The sequence below is a fragment of the Protopterus annectens genome, chromosome 2.part0 (assembly GCF_019279795.1).
Source record: "Protopterus annectens isolate FY-2018-M chromosome 2.part0, PAN1.0, whole genome shotgun sequence".
NCBI lineage: Eukaryota > Metazoa > Chordata > Ceratodontiformes > Protopteridae > Protopterus > Protopterus annectens.
Window position 1 is genome coordinate 641,192,198 of NC_056728.1, and position 25,185 is coordinate 641,217,382.

The 25,185-nt window shown below is 42.1% G+C and overlaps 1 protein-coding gene across 1 annotated transcript in view; it reads right to left on the reverse strand.

Annotated features, from left to right (window-relative positions):
- TRMO (tRNA methyltransferase O) overlaps nucleotides 1-25,185 on the reverse strand; it is a 338,262-nt gene that overhangs the window by 232,537 nt on the left and 80,540 nt on the right. Inside the window, exon 4 of the mRNA XM_044061001.1 lies at nucleotides 15,773-16,459. Within this exon, the coding sequence (XP_043916936.1) occupies nucleotides 15,773-16,459 (687 nt within the window). The remainder of the gene's footprint in view (nucleotides 1-15,772; nucleotides 16,460-25,185) is intronic.

Consider the following 25,185-nt stretch of genomic DNA (forward strand, 5'->3'; position numbering starts at 1 on the left):
GTAGTTACTGCCTAGAAGCTGTAATTTTATTGGCCATTTTGGGTCATAGTTTCATAGTATAGTACTAGGCTATCTGCCCTGGGGCATTTGTAAGCCTAGTCATAGTGATGTGGCTTTTGCCACCCCATGAAATGGTACCAAAATGTACAGAATAAATCTAGAATACTGTGCCTCTGTCTAGTAGTGACACAATGAAGGTCCCCTTATATAATAGAATTAGTTTACTGTGCCCCTGTCTAGCAGTGACCCAGATGTGACCCCTGGGGGAATTTTCGATCTCCCATCCACTCATCAAGATTTCTCTTGAAGAGAGTTAGTGAGGGGCTCTGCCTAATACGAACTGGGATCCTGTTCCAAAGCATGGGAAGCCTTTGGGTTATGAATCTATCCCTCCAGCATGTCCTATTCATACTTGTGCCGAGGTTTAAGTCTTTAGCTCTCGTGGTCCTGATGGATTTGGATTTTTTGAGGTGGAGCATGTCCATCAAATCCTGACTGGACATGGCCTTGTACGTCAGGCAGAGATCACCCCTGAGCAGGCGGTATGCCACTGAATAGAGCTGAAGTTTCTTTAGTCTGGCGGAATAAGACATATGTTGGAGACCCTTGATCCTTTTGGTGAGGTACTTCTGTGGTCTCTCCAGCTGTTGCAAGTGCCGGGTGAGGTATATACCAAATGGGGCATTGTACTCAATCATGGGTCTGATGAGGGAGGAATATAAGGGTACAATGACATCCTTGGATCTGGATGTGAATCCCTTCATGATGAGGTGTGCAAGGTAGAATGTTTTTCTAACCACTTTGGCAACGTGGGTATCAAATGAGAGGTCACTGTCTACTTGGGTCCCTAGGTCTCCGATTACTTTTTCCGTACTCAGTGGGTTGCTGTCTATGTGATAATTTGTGGGTACTTTGTTTTTTCCAAAAGGGATGACTATACATTTTTTGGCATTTAGTTTAAGGCCGTGACTACGGCACCAGTTGTCCATTTCAGTGAGGCCTTTTTGTAGGATGTGTGTCTCAGCTGGTGTATCGACTATGGCGTCTAGTTTGCAGTCATCTGCGAACTTTGTCAGCCACAGCCCTCCCATGTTTGCTTTAACATCTGAGAAATAAATGCCGAACAAGAGGGGTCCCAGGACAGATCCATGTGGGACACCACTTGTGACTGGCTTTGAGTCTGACATTGCTCCAGTGATTTTAACTTTATGGGTTCTGTCCTTTAGCCAGTTTGCAACCCATCTAGTGACATAGAGGTTTACTTTTAAGCTGTTTAGCTTATCTATGATGCCTGAGTGGGGTATTGTGTCGAAGGCCTTAGCCAAGTCCAGGTATGCTGTATGGACTGCTTTGCCCTCATCAATGGCTCTAGTGACCGTTTCGAAAAAGTCAACCAGGTTTAAAAGGCAGGATCTGCCCTTCACAAAGCTGAACTGGGTGGGGTCAAGTGTCTGTAGGTCCCCTATGTCTCTGTTTATGAGTTCCATAATGATTCTTTCCATAGCTTTGCAGACCAGGCTAGTTAAGCTTATGGGGCGGTAGTTTCCAGGGTCTGTAGAGGCACCCCCCCTTGTGGAGTGGGACCACTGTTGCTGTAAGCCAGTGTACAGGTACATAACCCGAAGTAAGGCTAAGATTAAATAGCATTTTTATGTGTGGGTTTAGCTCCTCTTGGAGTTCTCGTAACACGCACCCCGGGATACCGTCAGGTCCCATTGATGCTGTGTTTTTTGCTTTGTTTAGGGCGGTTCCCACTTGGACATCTGAGATGACAGGGAGATTACATTCAGCTGGGATAAGTATTTCTTCTTTTGGGGGTGAAGGAGGCGAGAAGTTTGCACTGAACCTGTCAGCCAGAATGTTAGCAATATCTGTGGGTTCAGTGTATTTTTTGTTGTTGTGAACCAACTCAGAGCATATCTGAGGGTTTCCGCCCAGGTTTCTAACATAGCTGAAGAAGGCTTTGTGGTTATCTTTAGTGTCCTTAGCTATTTAATTCCAAACTCCTTGACCTCTCTCTGTTAAAACCCTGCAACTCTGTTTTTGCGCGGTCCTGCGCACAGAGCAGCGTCGGGCAGCACCGCTTAAACAGGTTTAAACTATTTCCCGGCTCCACAAAGTCTGCTCTTCACTTTTTCCCTTAGAACTGCTCTAAATCTCAAAATACGCACTCTATTTTCATTCTAAAGCCCTGCACTTGCTCATATAAGTAATCTCATAGGTAAACACTAATAAACGTAAGCACTACATCCTCTTATACTCCTTTTAAGCACTTGCGCCCTATTGGTTCTTTCTGATCAGTCAATAAGTAGTTCCCTATATTATTCAGGCATGTCCAAAAGTACAGTTTTGTACCTACCATAAATGTAGATGTTCGAGGATCTACATTGCTGCAGTCATGACCTGTGGGTAGTCCGCTGTCCTCGGTCGGCCCGAATACCAAAGGGCTAGGCTGGCGTCGGTCATTGTCGCCTGTAGCTGACGTCAGTACGTAATAGTACTTAAGCGCATGACCGACGCCATATCCTCAGTCTTTCTTGCCCCACATGTCAGAAGGCCTAAAAAGAAAGGCCAAAGCCAAAAATAGGAAATGCCCAACAACCCCCAGAGTGTAAGTAAAGAATATCCCCAAACGAAACCCAGCAACCCCAACCTATAGAGGGGAAGGAGGGGATTGGACTGCAGCAATGTAGATCCTCGAACATCTACATTTATGGTAGGTACAAAACTGTACTATGTTCTTCGTCTCACATTGCTGCAGTCATGACCTGTGGGTAGAATCCCAAAGCAAAGGAAAAGGGAGGCTGGCAAATTACAAAGCATTAGGAGCTGCTAACATGCCCTGTAAAACTGCAGTGGCAAACCCAGCCCTGGACTTGGAATAGAGAGGGAGATGGTAATGCTTAGTGAAAGTGTGTACAGAACTCCAAGTAGCTGCCTCCAAAATATCCTTAGTAGCTACACCCCTCAAAAAAGCAGTAGAAGTGGCAGTAGCCCTAATAGAATGAGGCCTGATCCCAGCAGGGACATCCTTCCCATGATGAGAATAACAAAAGGCAATACAATGACCAATCCACTTCGAAATAGTCTGCTTAGAAACAGCTTTCCCCTGTGAACTCAAAGCAAAAGAAACAAATAACTGTTGAGTCTGTCTGAACTCCTTAGTTCTGTTCAAGTAGTAACGTAACTGCCTGTGGATATCCAAAGAATGCAAGACTTTTTCCCCTTTATTCTGGGGGTCAGCACAAAGAGTAGGCAAATGAATAGACTGATTCAAGGCCACACTAGAAATCACTTTAGGCATAAAAGTAGGATTAGTCCACAAAGAAACTCTATCCTTATGGAATATCAAAAAAGGTTCAACTGCCATGAGAGCCTGCAATTCAGATACCCTCCTAGCAGAAGTAATGGCCAACAAGAAAACAGTCTTCCAAGACAAAAACTTTAGTTCAGACGTAGCTGCAGGTTCAAAAGGAGGTAAAGTAAGTTTCTCCAAAACAAAATTGAGATCCCAGGAAGGAGTAGGAGCTCTACGTGGGGGTCTTATATTCTTTGCCCCTCTAAGAAATTGTTTGAACAAAGGATGAGAAAATAAAGGAGGGTCACAATCATAGTGAGCAGAAATGGCTGCAGCATGAACCTTCACAGAAGAGAATGACAAACCCTTGTCCAGTAATTCAGTAAGGTACTGTAGAGCAAAACTTAAATTAGGCACTGAAACATCAAAACCCTTTGCAGTGCTTCAAAGAAAAAATCTCTTCCATTTATCAGCATAAACTTTTCTAGTGCTAGGCCGCCTAGCTTCCAAAATGACATCTAAAACCTGTTGAGGAAGCTGAGACCCCACCGGCTCCATCACAGAATACGCCAGGCTGTCAGATGGAGGGACTGCACCTGAACATTGAGAAAATGATTGTTTGACTGGGACAACAAATGAGGAATCTGTGGCAGAGGCCAAGGAGGCTCCTGGATTAAACTCCTCAGCAGAGGATACCAATGTTGACGTGGCCAGTCTGTTGCTATTAGAATCATGCAAGGCTTGTCCCGTCTGACTTTCAAGAGTACCTTGGGGAGAAGAGGCAGAAGAGGAAAAGCATAAATGTGAAGGTTGTTCCAACTGAAAGATAGAGCATCCACTTTCCAAGCATCTGGGTGGAACATCTTTGTGCAAAATTTTGGAAGTTGAAAATTCAGTGGGGAAGCGAATAGATCTATGTCTGGAGTTCCCCAAGCCACAGTCAATTGTTTGAAAATCTGAGGATCCAGTTTCCACTCGTGGGGATCCACCATTTGTCTGCTCAAAACATCTGCTAGGGAGTTCTGTGCTCCTGGCAGAAACCTTGCTTGAAGATTGATTCGCAAACTCAGAGCAGTCTCCCATAAAATCATTGCTTGTCTGCAAAGAGGGTAGGAATGGGTTCCCCCCTGCTTGTTGATGTACCACATGACTGTTGTGTTGTCTGTTTGTATCAACACCTGTCCTGGCTGAAGTAGTTCCTTGAAGGCCATCAAAGCAAATTGAACTACTAACATCTCCTTCATGTTGATATGCAAATGTAGTAGTTTGGGAGGCCACCTGTCTTGTATCCATTTTCCATTGAAGTGTGCTCCCCAAGCCAAGTCCGAGGCATCCGTCGTTAGGATCTGACTCGCCTCTGGTCGGGACACAGAGAGTCCCTTGTTTAGGTGACATTCCTGAGCCCACCGCAGTAATTCTTTCTGGATGCAAGGTATAATCCGAATGACAGTGTCCAAACTGTGGCAGTGTTGAGCCCACACACCTTTGAGATACCATTGTAGCTTCCTCATATGCAGTTTGGCATTGGGAAGTACTAGAATGCAAGATGCCATGAACCCCAAGGCTTGAAGGACTGTCCTTGCAGTCAGCCTGGACATTACAGATAACTGCTGGAAGTAGAGAGGAAGAGTTCTTTGTTTGTCCGGGGTCAGAAATGCCATCTGAGAGGCTGTATTCAGTCTCACACCCAGAAAGCACATGTCCTGAGAGGGCACTAGACTGGACTTTATTTCGTTCACAGTATACCCTAGGCACCTTAAAACTGTCATTATATACTGGAGATGCTGTAGTAATTTGTCTTTGTTTTGAGCAAGAATCAGGCAATCATCCAAATAAGGATAAATTTGTATTCCTCTCTGTCTGAAGAAAGCAATCACAGGAGCCAGAACTTTTGTGAACACCCTGGGCGCAGTAGATAAGCCAAAGGGCAATGCAGAGAATTGATAATGTGAAGTACCAGCCCGAAATCTCAGGAATCTCCTGCAGCTGGGCTTGATAGGGATGTGAAGATAGGCCTCTGAGATCCAGGGTTACCATCCAGTGATCTTTGCCTAACATAGGCAGAAGTTGTTGTAATGTTAACATCTTGAACTTTGGAATTTCCAGGTAGGTGTTGAGAATGGACAAATCCAGAATTGGCCTCCAAGTGTTTCCTTTCTTTGGTACTAGGAATAGACGGGAATAAAATCCTAGGCCTACTTCTGAAGGAGGGACCACCTGAATTGCCTCCATCTGCAAAAGTAAAGAAATCTGCTCCTGAGCCTCCAGCCTTTGCTGAGGAGGCACATCCGGCATGCCTTTGAAAGGAGGAAAAGTGTGAAAATAAAACTTGTAACCTCGATTTATTATATCCAACACCCATTTGTCTTGGGTGATCAAATTCCAGTTTTCTTTGAAAAGTCCCAACTTTCCTCCTAGACGAGCTGCAAGTAAGGAAGGGTCTGGCAGCGGAAGATACAGGTCATTGGGTCTGCTTAAGAAAGGGCTGACCCCTGCCCTCACCAGAAGACTGTGCAGGAGAACTCCAAGTCCTAGGTCTGAAGGAACCCTGAGCGTGAGCCCTGCCTCTACCACGTCTAGACCTGCCCTTAGGCTGATAATCCGAAGAAGGATAAGACCATCCCCTAGCAGGCCAATTCCTACTAAACTTAGGGGGCTGCACCTGCAAAAAATCCTTGACCGTCTGCATAGACTTAGCCTTATCTTCCATCTTTTTCAAAACTGATTCCACAGGAGGACCAAAAAGAACTTCAGATTGAAGAGGAGCATCCAAAATCCGAGCCTTTACATGTTCTGACAAATTTTGATCCTTAAGCCAGGCATGTCTACGAATAACTGAACCTGTAGCAGCCACCCTAGAAGAAGTCTGAAGAGCATCAAAACCACACTGCAAAGAATGCTTGCCAACTTGATCTGATGCATGAACCAACTCCTGGAGCTCCTTACACTCTATACCCTCAGATAAAGCATCCACCTTAGATTTCAATTGGCCTAATAAAAAGTTCTGGTACTTCAGCATATGAAATTGGCAATTCAAAGCCCTCATAGCTAACGTAGAGGAGGTGTACACTTTTTTCCCCCACCTGTCTAACGCTCTAGAATCTTTATCCAAAGGGACTGGATTTTTAGCCACAGAAGCCCTAACACCCTTAGGGCCTTGAATAATAGTTTCCGGATCAGCTCTAGGACTCCTATACAAATACTTATGTGCTTCTGGAACTCTGTAATACCTGTCTGGCTTAACAGGGGCCGGAGGCAGAGAATCAGGATTAAGGGAAGATTCAGAAAAAACATCCTGAACAACATCTAAGACAGGAGGAATAGCCAAGGGCCTATGTTGTGGCAGAAACAAAAATTCCCTAAGCCTCTTCCGAGAATCTGAAAAATCTTGACCTTCCCACTTGAAATGCTCCCTCATGGTACGTAAGATTTCAGAAAAAGAAAAATCTTCTGGAGGAGAAGCAGAAGAACAGGAGTCCTCTGCATCCGAATCAGAATAGGAAGGAAAATCCTGAATATCTTCAGCTGAGGAGTCAGAGTAGTCCGAGGAATGATCCATTCCCTCTAAATCTGCCTCCACCCTAGGCCTCTTCTCTGGGGGGGGCATAGAACCCCGGATTAAAGTAATCAAGTCCTCTGCCATTTTCAACATATGTTTTTTAGGAACAGGGGCTGGAGAGCTAGAAGAATGACCAGGTCCAACAAGGCTAGGTTTGGCCTTAGCATGGCCTTTAGCCACTGAAGAAGAAGGCCTAATAACCTTTTGTAAGGATGGAACTACTGAAACCTGAGAAGCACCCTCAGCCTGTCCTACCTCCTGAGAGGCTAACTCCTGTAAAAGTAAAGGTTCCCCCTGGAATTCAGCCGAACCCTCGGCAGGATCCACAGATTCAACCGGAGGCTCCGAAGAACCGGCGTCCGCAACGGACGACTCATCCGGTTTAGATCTCAAAGATTTATCCTTACGCTTTTTAGCGGTAGCGGGCGTCGGAGGATCTGACGGCATGTTATAGTTACACCGCTTACCGAAAACAAGCCTGGCACAGTCTAACCTTCGCTTAATGGTGCGCTTATTAAATCTAGCACAAAAGCGACACCTGACTACGTCGTGCTCAGGCCCTAAGCAAGGAATACAGAAAGAATGATAATCCCTATGAGGTATCTGTTTCCCACAAGAAATGCAATTATTAACTTTTTCTGACATCCGGATAACTGAGGCAAGAAAAAACAAAAATTTCCCCAATGGGGTACTTAGCCCAACTTGGTCTTCGGTCTGAAACTCGGTAAATGAAAATTTCAGAACGCCGAACGGCACTTGCAAACACTGCTTCTGCTTCGGACCACGCGGCAAGAAAGACTGAGGATATGGCGTCGGTCATGCACTTAAGTACTATTACGTACTGACGTCAGCTACAGGCGACAATGAACGACGCCAGCCTAGCCCTTTGGTATTCGGGCTGACCAAGGACAGCGGACTACCCACAGGTCATGACTGCAGCAATGTGAGACGAAGAACATGGTCAGTTTCGAGTTTACTCTCCAGTCCAGCTGGTGAATCTGGGAATCTTGAGATTGCCTTATGTATACAGACCACCCTTCTCCTTCTCCCAACAAGCTCAAATATATGTGACAGATGCAACTATATAGCCAAAATGGAGGCTAATCTCTCTCAACCCAGTACTGGCACAGCCTGTCAGGAGAAGAAGGTAACCACACATACCACAAATCCAGTCTCACACAGACCTATCACATCAGCAAACCAAACACATAAACACACAAAAACATACTCGGAGGCTCTAAATAAAAATCTGCCTAAGCAGCAGAGACCTCCAAAGCAGACATCCAAGCAACCCCTACCACGAAACAATACCCACGTAGCACATAGCTCACAAAGTCAGTGTGCCACACAGTCACAGCCCTTAAGGCTAAACAACACACCTAATACACTTGTAATAGGTGACTCTATTGTCAGACACACTGACGTCCCACTCACCAGGCTGAACAAGGAGAAGGTCACTGTAAGCTGCCTGTCGGGTGCCAGGATCCGCCACATAACACAAGCACTCAGGTCACTCCAAAGTAAGTACAAATATGACTCTGTCATTGTCCATGCTGGTGTGAATGACCTGAGACATACCTCCCTGGACTTAATGAAAAGAGACATAGAGGAGCTCTTTGATTATGTAGCCCAGGCTGGTATGACCCTGACCTTGAGTAGCATCTTACCCTCACCAAAAATAATGCCACAGTATAAAGACAAAATGATCACTTTTAACAATTGGCTAAAGTACTGGTGTCATTCAAAGGGGATCCAGTGTCTGTCACCCTGGGGTGACATGCTCGACAAGCCACGTTGTTTCGCTAGGGACGGCTTGCACCTGTCACCCCTGGGTTTTCGAATACTGGCAAAGGCTCTTGCCTCCCCCATAGTGCCTTTTTTAGGCAAGGCTCAAAAGACAAACCCACCTCCATAGACAACACAAAGAAAAAAAAACTAAGGGTAATGCTACTCAACGCCAGAAGTCTAAACCTCAAGATGCACGCACTCGAGACTCTCCTCAATATGGAGAATATCGATATCTGTGCAGTAACAGAAACCTGGTTCAAGGCTCCCGAGAGCACCCCAGCACTAACAGGTTATACTTCATAACATGCTCTCCGGCCCCAAAACTCGGACCGAACCACAAAAGGAGGGGGAGTATCCATATTTATCAAAGATACCCACTCCTCCAGGTTAGTGGCACTGCACGAAGCATCGGAGACCACCCATGTGCAACTAACAGTGGGCAAAACTGCCTTTCAGTTTGTAGCCTGCTAAAAGGCCACCCTCCCAAACACAAGAACCTCACTCGGCTTTCCTGAGAACACTGGAGAATATGAAGGTCTCTCCAAACACCATTATATTGGGTGACTTCAACTACCCAAACTTTGATTGGGAAAACTACTCAAGCCCAAACACCCTCGCCCAACGGTTCCTAGAATTTATAAACTCAAATGCTATGGAACAACTGGTAACCACTCCCACAAGAGGAGAAAACATATTGGATCTGGTCATCACCAACATGGGGTCTCTATGTTCCACACCAGAGGTATACCCCTCATTGGTAAGATCAGACCATAAAATAATCACACTGGACATCCATATTCCATCCCCACCCCTAGCCAAGGAAACCACGGTGAAGAACTTCTCAAAAGCAAACTTCACACTTCTCAAAACCGAGGTGGAATCCTTCAAAGCCCCCGGGCCAGTGGAAAATATGGCCCAAAATGCAGAATCCTTTACAAAAGCATTCTCTGGACACCTACAAGAATGCATGGAGCATGCTATCCCAAATAAAACCAAGACTCACTCCTCCAAAGGCAGGAGACCTGTCTGGTGGACCCCGGCCATAAATAAGCTATACAACAGAAGGAGAAAGCTACTACATGATAGAGCAAAATCCCAAAAAGGGAAGGCGTCTCTGATCAGTACTAGCAAGAAACTACGATCCCTCATTAAATCATCTAAGGCCAGCTTCGAAAGAAAAATTGCACAAGACACTAAAGATAATCACACGGCCTTCTTTAGTTATGTCAGAAACCTGGGAGGCAACTCCCAGATATACTCTGAGTTAGTGCAAAATGACAAAAAATACACTGAACCCACAGACATTGCCAACATCCTGGCAGAAAGGTTCAGTGCAAACACCCCCCCCCAAAAGAGCAAATGTCTATCCTAACAGAGTGTAGCCTTCCTGAGATCACAGATGCACAGGTGAGAGCTGCCATCTCCAAAGCAAAAAACACAGCATCAATGGGACCAGACGGTGTCCCGAGCTGCGTCTTACATGAGCTCCAAGAAGAACTAAACCCTCATATAAAGTCACTGTTCAATCTCAGCCTTACTACAGGATATGTACCCAAGGAATGGCGGAAAGCAACAGTGGTCCCACTCCACAAAGGTGGTGCCACAATAGACCCCAGAAACTATCGCCCTATAAGCCTGACTAGCCTGGTCTGCAAAGCTATGGAGCGTATCATCATGGAAATCATAAACAAAGACATTGGGAACCTCCAGACACTGGATCCTACCCAATTCGGCTTTGTTAAGGGAAGATCTTGCCTCTTGAACCTGGTCGACTTCTTTGAAACAGTTACCAAAGCCATAGATGAAGGGAAGGTAGTCCACACAGCCTACCTGGACCTCGCAAAAGCCTTCGACACAATACCCCACTCGGGTATCATAAATAAGCTCACCAACTTAAATATCAACCCCTATGTCACAAGATGGGTTGCAAACTGGCTCAGGGATAGAACCCACATGGTCAGAATAGCAGGGGCCATGTCAGACTCTAAACCAGTTACAAGTGGGGTCCCACAAGGCTCAGTCCTGGGACCTCTCTTGTTCGGTATATATTTCTCTGAGGTACAGGCTAACATGGGTGGACTATGGCTGACCAAGTTCGCAAATGACTGCAAACTGGGTGCCGTAATCGACTCTCCAGCTGACACAAGCAACCTCCAAAAGGGTCTCACAGAGTCAGATAACTGGTGCCAGAGCCATGGCCTAAAGCTAAATGCCAAAAAGTGCATAGTCATCCCCTTTGGGAAAAACAAAGTGCCCACAAATTACCACATAGGTGGTAATCCATTAAGTATGGAAGAAGCAATTAGGGACTTGGGGACCCAAGTAGATAGCAATCTCTTCTTTGACAATCACGTTGCCAAAGTGGTTAGAAAGACCTTCTATATAGCCCACCTTATCACGAAAGGGTTCACATCTAGATCAAGAGAGGTCATTGTACCCCTCTACTCATCACTTATCAGGCCCATAATTGAATACAATGCCCCATTTGGGATATACTTTACCCGACACCTGCAGCAACTGGAAAGACCCCAAAAGTACCTCACCAAGAGGATCAAGGGGCTCAAACAGATGCCCTATGCAGTTCGGCTAAAGAAACTCCAGCTCTACTCAGTTGCGTACCGCCTACTCAGAGGCGATCTGTGTCTGACATATAAAGCCATGTCCAACCCAGAATTAATGGACATGCTTCACCTCAGGAAATCCAAATCCCTTAGAGCTACACGCTCCAGGGACTTGAACCTCAGCACAGAAATAAATAGGACATGCTGGAGGGACAGATTCATATCCCAGAGGCTCCCCTCACTCTGGAACAAAATCCCAATCCATGTTAGGCAGAGCCCCTCACTGACCCTCTTCAAGAGAAATCTTGACGAGTGGATGTGAGATCGTAAGTTTACCCCTGGGATCTCTTCTGTGTCCCTGCTTGACAGAGGTACAGTAAACTAACCTTAAAAGGGCTACCTTCTGTGACCTACTATACAGAGGCACAGTCAACTAATCTAAAAGGGTGGTGAAAGCCAAACACACTCTGGCTAGGCTTATAAATGCCCTAGGGCAGATAGCCTAGTATCAACCTATGAGCCTATGATAAACAATGACAATGGAAAACTACAGACGCTGGACCCTACCAGTTTGGTTTTGACAAAAGCAGGTCATGAGTAACTTAACCTGTTGGACTTCTTTGAGTAGGTCACTAAAGTTATGGATGAGGGCAAAAACTTGCACACTGCCCAACTTATCCTGGCCAAAGTATTCAATACAATAGCTCACTTTGGCATTTTTGACAAGATTACAAAATTAGAAATAAACTCAAAGGATAGCCAGGTTGGCTCACTGACAGAACACAAGAAATTTGGCTAGGGGAATCCACCTCCACAAATAAGCCATTCACTAGTGGAATCCCACAGGGATTGGTGCTGGAACCTCTCATTTTTTGCTGCCTACTTCTCTGAAGTCAAAGCAAACATCAAGGGCCTCTGGCTGACAAAGTTTGCAGACAACTCCAAACTAGGTGTGGTCAACAAGTTCCCTAAAAACACAGATATACTTTAAGAGGGCCTGATGCAGACGAGCAACTATATAGCCAGAGTCATGGACTAAACATCAATGAAAAAATGCATAGTAGTATCCTTTAGAAAGAAGGGTATTCCTAGAAATGACCACATTGATAATATACTCCTAAAAGCAAACCCAGTGATCAGTGATCTATGAAGGCATGGTGACAGTAACCTAATTTTTGACCAACATGGGTCTACTGTGGTGGCAAAATCATTCTATGTTACACAACTTATAAGTAAGGAGGTCACAGTTCCACAAACTCAGTGCTCATCTGTCCACCAGGTTTGTACCTGACTAGGCACTTCTAACAGCTTGAGAGGCCAGAGATAGTTCTCATAAAAAGAAGACTGGGGTAAACAAGTCCAATACAGACTGTCAAAGCCCTATCCTTGCACTTGGTCTCCTACAGACTGCTGCATGTTGGTTTATGGCCAACTTACAAGACATCCTCTTATCCCACATTAATGGATTTGTTGCACATCCGCAAACAAACAGCATCAGAAATGCCCATTGTAAGAACCTAAACCTGGTCTACAACATACTGGAGGGACAGGTATGTGCCTCAAAGATTACTACCCCTTCTCCGGAACAGGCTTTGCCATCCATGTGACGCAAAGTTCATCCCTAACCACCATATTCAAATGTAACTTGGACCAATGGTTGGGGGATCACAAATTTATCCCCGATATGGTATCTATGCCCCTAATGGACAGGGGCAGCCTGCAAACACTATGTGTACACGCTTATAATGTAACTCGTAAAATTCCTTGGGGTACTGACAAATGTCAGCAATATTTTGGTAAGTTTGGGGTAAGCTTAAAATGGCTCTTCGGCAGATAGCCTAGTAACTATCCATGAACTAATTAGGGAAGTAAGTCTATCAGAGTATGTTTGGACTTGTAATGGCTACTATCATGCTGTATCCCTAGATCTATAGATGTTTGTGCACTAGAACTGATTCACCGTGTGAAGTGTTTTCTCTTTTCTCTACTGCTGTGTGACTGTGGTTTTTGTTTTTGGGGGGGGGGTGCTATCATCCCTGCTTCATTCTGACAGCCATCCACATCTAAACACCAGGACTACCGGTCTTCCTCTACCTCCAGACCAACATCAATTTTGACTGGCACTGACATGGATTCTAAGGGTATCAGGGTGGGACAGTGCTGTCCAGCATCACCCAGGGTATTTTCTACTTTATGGCCTACCTCTAGTTTCCCCTCTCTCCCTTGATTAACTGGTTTGCATCAAGAAGATTTGTGCAATGGGAGTGTGCAATTGTCTTGTCCCACCTCTGAGGAAGACATTCTCCCACCATTTCCCCTTTAAGACTACACCCTCTCCCCATATGAGCCCCAGCCTCTGACAGTGACGATAAGGGGAATGCCCATATAGCCACCTCCCACATAGTGATGGCATACACCATCTCTCTCTGCTTCTCTATCAGACACTCGAGCCACTAATCAAACATGGATCACCTGGGCCATAGAGAGGCCTTTATTCCTCTACATTACCACACCAGCTCAAATGTGGATCTAGTATCTGTAAGTAAGGGGTGGGGGTGCAGGGAGAGCTTGTCCCCCTGCAAAAACATTTTTACGGTACATGTGTTTTGTAGAATGTTTTCTATCAACTGTGATTCAGTCAAGCAAGTTTTCAGTCAGCTATGTTCAGCAATTTGTGATTCAGTCAAATGAGCACTCTATCAAATGATATAGACCTTTTTTGAATCCTGCACTGGCTGGAAAAGGATATTCCAAAGATAAACATTTTACAGTAACTTTTGAAATTGTTCTAGTGGTGCTCTATAACAATATGACAGCAGCAGCAATGCACCGATACACTACACTACAGTACATAGATGTGCATATGGAGTCGGTAATAAGCTTGTTTTACATCAGATGTGACATCATTAAGCAATAATCCACAACTGGCTGTGGGTAAATCCAGTATTACCCACACTCAGTAGTGGGTTACTGCTATTATACAATGACATTATTTAAGAAAGAAACTGCTTACCTTTCTTAAATACTGTCTTTGTATAACAGAGCTGTAGTATTTCTCCATGTTGTTTCACATTCTTCCATGTTTTCTGATGTACTGCACATGTGTATGGGACTTGCATTCCCATGCTTCCACAGTACATTACATCAGTGCTGTCCAAGAGAAGCAACGAAGAAAAGTAAATCTCCATAGCTTTTTTTTTTCATTCCTGCCGTCTTAACGCAAGAAACCTGGACAAAGCACAACACGATGGGGGGAAAAGGCCCAAACATAGGAAAGATTTTACTGCTCTTATAATCTTAGAAAGTTGCTTGAAGGAGAGAGAGAGGGGTTTTTGTGTTAGCATGCATTTTCTGAAGGATATGAAGCCTAAACCTCAAATGTGTCATTATTTAATGACTTCAATCCCTAGTTGCTTGCCAGAAAAATACACTCTCATCTCTTGTGATAAAAAGAAGAAAACTATTACGCAAAAATCTGGACATTCTGCAAAAATCCAGACAGTTCAGAGATAATAGTCTGACGAGATTTAAGAAGGGGCAGCACAGAAATACAAGAAAAATCAACTATGTTTCTGTTTTATTAGTTTTGCAGAAAGTACCTGATTTTTCTTGTAATTTGCTCTGTCCTCTACAGCAAATGCTAATAGAAAAGTCTGACCACTCAATGGTACTTGAGCAGACTGACTTTATTTATTGGTATAAGCTTGATTTACAACAGGAATGCTGGTTGGGCTGACCAATCAGTGAGCAAATTTTTGAATACTAATTAGAACTCACTGTATAATTGCAGGGTCTATGTCATATATTCGGACGCCCAAAATGTCGAATACCATATGTTCGAGACCATATGGTCGACATTTGGAAGTTTGAATATAGAATAAAAAAAAAAAAAAAAAAGAAAAAGAAAAACACACCTTAACAGTGTGAGCAGGGGGGGCAAGCCCGCCTGCAGCCTCCACACCGCCTCCCTACTTAAATATGCCAACTCTGTGACTGCACTTCAGTGCAGAAAAGGGAAATTCTCCCATTCTGCACCATACGGCGCCATTAAAAGTCAATCTTCGAAAATTTGAAATGTCGATCATATGGTCTCGACCATATGACGTTCGACATTTCCAGCGTTTGAAGATTTAACATAGACCCTAATTGCAGTGGTGCAACAGCTGGCTGTCATGATGTTGCATTCATGGTATAATAAGGCCGGGAACATGAGAGAAATCTGTTCACAATACAGACTCCCCATAACAGACTAAATGCTTTACAAAACTAATCCTCTGCTTTCTATGCCAGTTCTGAAATGCTGACACCTACACATCAAAATACAATACTACCTAGAAAAGAAGTCACTCCTGAGATACTACCACTTAAATTACTGCCTTAGCAGAAGCCAAGCTGCTTGTGCCACCTATATAGCATAACTTGTTCCCTTTGTACTACACAAAATTCTGCTACTACTTGGCCTTCTGCAGGACAAATAATGCTGCTCAGAGAGGAAGGGAGACCAATACTGAAAAAAATCATACCCTGATCATTCTTTTAGCATTTTAGACAGGTAACAATCCTCACCTTTCCCGTCTTTACCCTGAAAATGACCAAGGTCCAGGTCTGCATGAGGGGTGAACCTGACAGTTAAAGCAGTTACAGGTGATTCGTGTATCCAGTGAGCAACCTTATTTTGGGAAAAACTGTCCTTTACAATTTCATCTGTACAAGTACATTCATCCTCAACTGGGACTGAACTGGTGACTGCTGTCAGTTTCTTCATTTCCTCCTCTTTCGTCCTTGTGTCTTCTGTAAAGTCATCAGTAAAGCCATTACTACTTTGGGAAAATTGTAGATCTTCATATGCTAAACTTGTATTCTGATACACACTACTCTGGCGGGTAATATCTTCTGTTACTGAAGTACATTTGTTAACTCTGAATGCTGTTTCCCTCTGAAACGCCCATTCTTCATTGCTTTGACAATCTGTTAAAAGGTTCTCACCTCTGCATATGCATTCTGCTTCCACAGCAGCCTCCCTTTCAGTATTACGACTGCAGTGTTGTGAGGCCTTTGTTGTACACATTTTACTTTCCCAGTTACTCTGCTTCATGTTTTCATTTATAACTTCAGCAATGTGCTTATTTCTGTTGCACTGCACACAGCATGTATCTCTAGTGCTTGGACAGTCGTAGTCTGCAATGTATGGTTTGATGTCTAGAACAGGTGTCCCATCAATCATATCAATTCCAGACAGGTATAAAGTGCCACCTAAAACATAATCAAACATTCTGTTAGAAAATAAATACATTTATCTGTAACCTCTTAAACTGTAAAAATAAAGAAAGCACAAACGTCACATACACTTTACAGACTACAAAATTACAAAATATTAAATATTTTCAAAAAGTAACTAATTTACCTGTCATGACAAAACATTTCAATGAGATCTAAATCCTACTCACTTCGAGATGACTTGTCACTTGAAAAATACAGATTTATATAAAGCTAAAGGCAGGTAACGTAATATTTTGTTGTAAACCATACTAACCTGGAAGGTACTCCTACACACAAACGTGATCAAATAAGCTCTTCTTATAGAGGTGAACATTATTAGCACAATTATCATCTTCTGGTATAATTAAGTAGCTAACATATATTTGTATTTTTAGGAAGAGGAGCCAACAAGAGAAAAGCAAGCAATAATGCCTGACAAGGTGGGCATTAGAGAGGAATAATGGCTAGCAGTCACAAGCTTCTACACCCCTGGAAGGTCCATTATTTCTTCTGTAATGCCCAGAAGCATTGCTGTTGCATATATAATTGTTGGAGGAAGTATTTTACATACAAAATACAATCATGCAAGTATTAACTGTCAACAAACACGTACAAAGGCACAGACACAAATGCACACAAATGTGCCCAGCGGTTAATACCACTTTTCTGGCATGCATCGCTCACGGATTAAATAAATGGTGCAAGGCGGTTCACAGGTCTCTCTCTCTCTACCTCTCCATCAGAATTACATTGCCATTTCTTTTTTTTTTTCCTACTTCACTAAACACGTTTTTTTTAAACCGTGCTTAGTGAGCAGAAAGTAAAGAGGCAAGTCCTTGTAACTAATATTGCAGTTACTGTTGTTAGTGACGTTTTTTACATTTATTTACTTTTTTATTTTACACTAAATAAAGAAAAATGCCAATTTTACTGAGCATAAAAATGGCACCTGCTTGTTTTTTTCGGTCAGTACCTGCTTCACAGCAGATTAATGTTCTGCTTTAAAGCAGCAGACTTTTTATATCACGTAACAGCTGCACATTAACACCCTGTTATCTAAATTAACACCCTGTTATCTAAGAAAATAGTTGCATAAAACAGTTATTCTGTTTCTGAAACACCTAAATGTTATAAGAAACAGAATAAGCAACGAAAATGCTACAAGAATAAGCATTTATTTAGGCAAAAAAGTAAAGTTCTGTCCTTTGTACTGGCCGTGGGTATGTTTTGCCTTGCAAAATCTGACGTTTGTACAAAAAATGTCTCACTTTAGGCATACATTGTTATCCTGTTGGAGAATGAGTGTTCTCAAATAGGGTGTTAATGTACAGCTGTTACTAGCCATGTTATAATTTTTCTTAGATAATGGGCATCATATTAGGGTTACCACCTGTCCCACTTTGCAAGGGACAGTCCCTCTTTGGGCAGTTGTGTCCTAAGAAAAATTATAACATGGCTAGTAAAAAAAAAAAAAAAAAAACTGCCAATCAGCAGGTGAATCAACCAGCTGCTACATTTTGAATAATCCTCAGAAAAAAACCCAGCTAGAAAAACAAACTGGTGGCTGAATTCAACAGTTAAAAAACTTAAACCAGTTGGAGTTATTAACTTTTAAAAGTTAGAAAGCATAGCTTTATGAGCAGTTTTCTTCATGTACGTCAATTTTAAACAAAATTTTACAGTATGCATTTTGTTTTCTGGAATGCTGTATTTTTAACAAGTTTTCCTAACTCAGCCTAACTCAAGAAGGGTCTATGCATTTCATCTTCTGAGACACTGAATATGATCTGTTAAAATTAAAGTGGGCTCAGCTGAATATCAGCAATAAATAAACAAAGGGGGCATGATAAAAACAGTTTAAGTACAGAATTTTACTCGGAAGACAACAATTGTGAGATTGCGGTTCAGTGAAGATGGGAACATTTGCCCATTCCTCACTTTAGTGCGATCTCGGAGTTGGCACAGCCCCCCACAATTGCGGTTTCGAGTTCCTGGATTTTCGCTCATGTGAGTGATCGCTAAGATGAACTTTCGTTCATTTAATATAGACCAGACACTGTTGTGTGTAGAGTGATGGCAAAAGTATAGAAAACCATGCGATTTTGGAGGAGGAAATGAATACTGATATAGACTGAGAGGTGCAAATTCACCTGAAACAATGTGATGATGCAGCAAAAAAGATAATGTGGTTTAATGTTAAAAGTAAAAATGTGTGTTTCTATGGATTACACATGGACACCTTTGTGTGCCTTTTGTTTTTAAAGTAAAAAGGTACTGAACAGAATAGGCATGACTTGTGATATCAAAACTAAGACCAAACCAACAGTGGTAAAAATAATACAAAAAAAACACTGAAAAGTACTGCAGAGACTACAAACAGAAATAGCATAAATCTCCTTTATTCACCATTTTCGTCAGTAAGACAGCTCCAAAAACATGGCCCTACATATATTTATAGCATCCAATAGCAAATAAGAATCAATTAAACAATTACCACCACCGTGTCTCTTAAAAACCTTTTCATAAAACTTTATAAATATCATGAAAAAATTAGTTAATAGAATTAAAATATATAAATATATGCAAATGGAAGTCACTTAAAGACTTTTAGTCTTTTGTCAATCATGTCATTTAAACCAGGGAATTTGTCAGCTCATAATTTAACCGACCACATAGTTTCTCTCTTTTCCACCTCATTTTTATAACTGCCACACCTCAGGTCCAGAGGAGCTTGCTCCAATATAGAAAATAACATTTTTTTATAAATTTCTTAGACTCCTTTGCATGTTTAAACAATGGTCTCTTTTATTCTTTTGTATTACTAGAGTACATATGCTCTTTAATCTTTTTCTCTATACACCTGGTGGTCCTACCCACATAAAAGGCATTATAGCCTGAACACAAACTTACACATACCAATCCTTTGGACTTACAGGGAAACCCCCCAGGAACAATAATGGTATGCTGCAAATGGTCCAGTGAACTGTATGGTCCCTCTAAAATAAACCTACAAATAGAGCAGAAACCACACTTGTACATCCCTTTATTTTTATTAGTATTAGTTACAGAAGAAGATATCTTAATACAATCATTTTGTAATATTGTTTTAAAATTATTACTTTTAGTATAAACAAATCTTCGGGAACTGCCTATAGTTTTAAATAAATCACCACTACCCCCTAAAATCTAACAATTTTCACTGATGACTGCACAAATGGCAAAGCAATCCACAGACATATCTAAAAAACATGCAATGCTCTTGTCCATGCAAGAAATCCCCTTTGACTCAGTAGCATTGGTTTTACAACTGCAAAAAGGTTTAACTAAAATTGGTGGAAACAAGGTATTCTTTTGGATCTAACTTCTTCCCCAGTTTGTATTAAAAATCCTTATTATAACCTCCACAGATGAATAAAGAGACTACAAAATTGACTTCTTCAATAAACTTTTTTTCATCAGTTGTCATTCTAGAGGCTCTAATAAACTGCCCCCTTCAAATGTTCTTTTAAATAAACTGTAGATGGTTGCCCCTATAATGTAGACAGCTGTTGGAAAACATATTTTACCAATAAATACAGCTATTAAAACTTCTTGTTTCATTATTCCAACTGAGAGTAATGTCCAAAAAAGTTGACTTTGGATCCAATGTCTCCTACTGTAAATTTAAAAAACTCAGAATGCTTGTTTACATAATCAACAAAAAATAAACATTTGTTAACCATACCATCTATCTTAAAAGAACAAGTAATCTAAAAACATTCTAAAATAAATCATTTTACTTTTTTCTTTAATAGCGACTAAAACATGCGATTCCCACCAACCTAAAAACATACTGGCATAGGCAGGGGCCACCGTGGGCCCAAATGCCACTCCCTTGACCTGCCTATAATATTTCTTAGTTAAATAAAAAGTATTTTTTTAGCAAAATTTCTACTAAAATAAAAACTAATACTATCATTAGAAATGCCTGTATACTTGGTCAAAAATAATCTTACATATTCTATTCCAGTGTCTTGAGGAATACTGGTAAAAGTGAACAAATATCCACTGTGACCATAAGATTTCTTTCACGGTCATACTCATAAAGTTGCACAGTTTACCTAAAAAAAAATCACAGGAGTCCTTTATATAGGAGGCCAACTTTTCTACTACTGGATTCAACACTGCAGCACTGTCTGGTTAAGTGCCCTGCTCAGAGTTACACTGAAGGCAAAAGTGATGAGGAAGGAATCAAACTCTGTACCTTGGGTACATAAAACAGCTTATTAACAACTCAAAACCTTAACCCTCTGCACTAACTGCCAAGAAAATCTTCTTACATTTTACATCTTGAGGGATATCTGCAAATAGTTTCTATTCTCCTACCTAAAAAAGAGCTAGTCTTCTGTCATATTTGAAAATAACCATTAGAGCCCCAACTTTAAAAATCTTAGAAAAAAATTCTGAATTGGACCACTTAGCTCTTGATTCATTAGTCATTTTAAATGGCAGACTCATGCCTTTTTATGTGAGAGGAATAAAGTATTCCTACATATTTTTGTCTTCTATTACTACACTGAAATGGCAGAATTATGTCTAATTTACTAATGTTGGGTCAAGTGTGATTTGGTTACAAAGAATAGTTGTGTAAAATCTTACCATAACCATAGATGTCCTTCTCTTCTATGTGCCTGTATTCTTTACACATGGGTTGTCTTCTGCCCAACGACCCAACATCCAGCCTGTATACAAAAGCTTATAGCCACTGTCAGTACATGGGACACTGCACAAAGGTACTGACAATGTCAGCCATAAAAGGAACGTCCGCACATACCATCCTCAGAACAAGGAAGCTCTGTGAGGGACAACAGTTCTAAGGCAAACAAGGAGTCAGCCTAGGAAGGGACCAGTTGCAGGGGGAAGGCAGAAGGGACAGAATACTGCAACATAAAAACGAGAAGTACATCTATGGTTATGGTGAGATTTTACACAACTGTTCTATGTCCTGCTATTCAATGTTGCAGTATTCTTTACATGTGGGTGAGTGCCAAAGCTTAGTGGGAACCTAGGGAGGAGGAAGGAACAGAAGAAGAAAGTGAGGAACAATTCTCCACAAATCCATGGAGAACAGCTCTAGCAAATCCTGCCCTGGACCTAGAGATAGTGTCCAACTTGTAATGTTTGGTAAAAGTATGGACTGAAAAGCAAGTAGCAGCCTCTAAAATGGAATTAGTATCCAGGCATTTAAAGAAAGCCCCTGACAAAGCAACCAATCTGGTGGAATGGGCTCTGACAGAAGAAGACCGTGATTTTCCATAAAAAACATTGCAAAACACAATATCCTTAGAAATCTAAGATGAAATAGTTTGTTAAGAAACAGGCAAACCCACAGCCCTGGGATGAAAAGACACAATGAGCTGATATGACTTCTTTATAGATTTTGTTTTGTCAAGGTAAAATCTAAGCTGTCTATGTACATCTAAGGTATGCAAAATCCTCTCACTAGAGGACGGAGGAGAAGGAAAAAGGTGGGCAATTGGACAGAATGATTAAGAAACAAGTCATTCACCACTTTAGGCATGAAAGAAGGATTAGTCCTCAGATACCCTGTCCTTGTGGAAGACCAAGAAAGGATGGGATGGCATCAAAGCCTGAATCTCAAAAACCATCCTAGCAAAAATTAAGGCCACCAGAAGCACTGTTTTCCAAGTGCAAAACTTCAAAGGAGCCGAGGCCACATGCTCAAAAGGGGCCAGAGTTAACTTCTTTAAGACACAGTTAAGATCCCAAGGAGGAGGCACTGGTTTCCTGGGAGGTTTGATGTGGAAGACACCTTTAAGAAAAAGTTTAACCTCTAATCGGGATCATGGCAGACAAGCAAAAGCAGAACAGTGGACTTTCAATGAGGAATATAACAAACCACTGTTAAGCAATTCACACAAGTAAGAAAGTACAACTGGAATGTCCACAGATAGTGGATCTAGACTTCTTTTGAGGCACCAGATAAAAAAATCTTTTCCATTTGGAAATGTAAGATTTCCTAGTACTGGGTTTCCCAGCCTCCTGCAAAACTTTAAGCACGTCCTGTGAAAAAAGGTGCCTGAAAGGGATCAGAGATTGATCACCCACAGGGTCAACTGTAGTGTTGACAGATGTGGATGAATCAAGGATCCCTTGTCTTGTGTGAGTAAATCCAACTGGTGAGGCAACTTGTGGTGATGGCCCTTGGCTAATTGCAGAAGAAGAGGGAACCACTGATGTCTTGGCCAAAAGGGAGTCACCAAAAAGATTTTTGGTTTGTTCTGCTGAATATTCAGCAAGACTTTTTGAATTAGAGGGAAGGGAGGGAATGCATAAAAAATCCCTCCCCTTCCATGAGAAAGATAGGGTGTCCACCTTCCAGGCCAGAGGATGCATGAGCCTGACATAAAATAGGGGAAGTTGTCTGTTTTGAGGGGAGGCAAAGAGATGCAGTTGTGGAGTACCCCACCGGTGAACTAGATTCAGGAACACACCCCTGTGAAGCATTCATTCATGGGATTGTGTCATGGATCTGCTTAATGCATCTGCCACAGAGGTTTGAGCAGAGGGTAGGTAAACAGCATGATGGGTTACTTTGTACTGAAGAGCTATCTCCCATGCCTTGAGGGCTAACCTGCAAAGAAGATAAGATTTGGTCAGCCCTCCTTGTTTATGTATCGGAGGACGGTGGTACTGTCTGTAAAAAATCTTCAGAGGACCTGATAGAAAAGGAGTCTGAAAGGTTTGCAAGGCTAGCATTAGCGCCCTCATCTCTCGGAGTTTGATGTTGTTGTGCTCCCTCTGCTAAGATGGAGACCAAAGACCCTGAAAATTCCTGGAAGCAAAGGTTTACCCCCAGCCTACGTCTGAGGCATCTGTGAACATCTGTTGAGAAGGCTGTGCAAGAGAAGAGGAAGACTTGGATTCAGAGACAGTTGTTGAATCCACCAATGGAGTTCTGTTTTCAAGCAGAGGAGGAGAGGAACCAGGGCATCTAAAGGGTGAGCATGTTGAGACCAGGTTGTCTTTAGAAACCACTGAAATTTCCTCATATGACGCTTTGCCAAAGGCAGCATGGGGATCGTGGAAGTCATGAATCCTAAAAGTCCCAGAAATTCCCTAGCCTGGATAGATGGGAGAGGCAGAAGACTTTCCGTGAAGGATGTAAGAGAGAGAATCAGGCAGGAAAACCATCATTAGATCCTCCCTGAACCTGTACCCTAAGATGTGATCCTAAGATGGAGTCAAGTCTGGATTTCTTGAAATTTATTGTGAACACTAGGCCCTAAAGGAGATGAATGGCCTCAACAAGGTTTTGAGACAACTGATCCAGACTGTTAGGCAGAAAAAGCAGATCGTCTAAGTAAAAATAAACCTGAACCCCATGGGCCCTTAGGAAAGCAGTGACTAGGCCAAGCACTTTGTGAAAACCCTTGGAGCAGTGGAAAGACCAAAAGGCAAGGCAAAAAACTGAAAGTGCAAATAATCCACCAAGAAATGTAAGAATTTCCTATATGGAGGGTGAATGGGGATATGCAGATAAGCATCTTTGAGATCTAGGGAAGCCATGAAACATTGAGTAGAAATGAGAGGAAAAAGTGTCTGGAGTGACAGCATCCAGAAAGAAGGCAGTACCAGGAAAATGTTTAAGTGACAGAGGTCTAGAATTGGTCTCCAAAGACCATCCTTTCTTGGCATCAGAAACATTCTGGAGTAAAACCCCCTTCCTCTCTGATGCAGGGGTACAGGCAGAATAGTGCCTTGAGCAAGCAGATGAGATATGATCTGAGGAAACAGATGAAGTTAACAGGGAAGGGGCTGAGGAATCCCCATGAAAGAAGGGAGAGTCTTCCAAGTCATAAAGTAACAGTTTTGGATGATTGAAAGAACCTAGGCATCCTGAGTGATCTTTGCCAAGGTTGGAAAGGAAAGAGACAGGTGAAGAGAAAGAGGTGTATGACTTGGAAGAGAGGGGTGGTTGTCACCGGGAACTGGGCCTACCCTGAAAGGGCTGCTGAGCAGGATTAGAAGAAGCAGTAGCTCTGAAAAGAGGGGATCTTTAAAGCAGCAAGAGCAGGAACTGTTTAGTTATAGTGTGACTTTTTGACACAATTTTTAGACTTATTTAGTAGAATGCACGTACAATATTACTAGTTTTTAATATTTAAACAATAAGTGCCATTACAATAGAATTATATTCAACATAAAGTATAATGGACATCCTACACTTTTGTCACCCTGGAGGTGGACAAAGTGTAGAGATATAAACTTGGTTTCTCATTTTTTAAGTGATTATTCACATCTTGCATTAAATTTTGTTTTAGTAAACATGTCGATAGCCTGCCGTAATGCAAGGGAAGAGATATTGGCTAGTTTAAAAACAAGCAAGACATGCATTTACTTTTTTAAAATAATTGTTGTTTTAAATGTATGTATTTTTATAGCTGACAGCAGTGCAAGTAAAATCATGTAGGTAGCGATCTTACTTTAAGGTCGCTACGGCAACTAAATTGTTTGAAAAATGCACTTTAAGGTAATTGGGCATATTTTATGCTCTAATGTATAAATGAAGTTGTTTATGTTCAGCTGCGTAATCTGAAGAAGGTGGGTTATTTTACCTGCCGAAAGCGCTAATTTCACTTGTGTGGCAATATTAAATTAATTTTATAGTACGAGCTTTCTCTTATTGTGTTCCAGATCGTCCTTTGGTTTTAAACAGT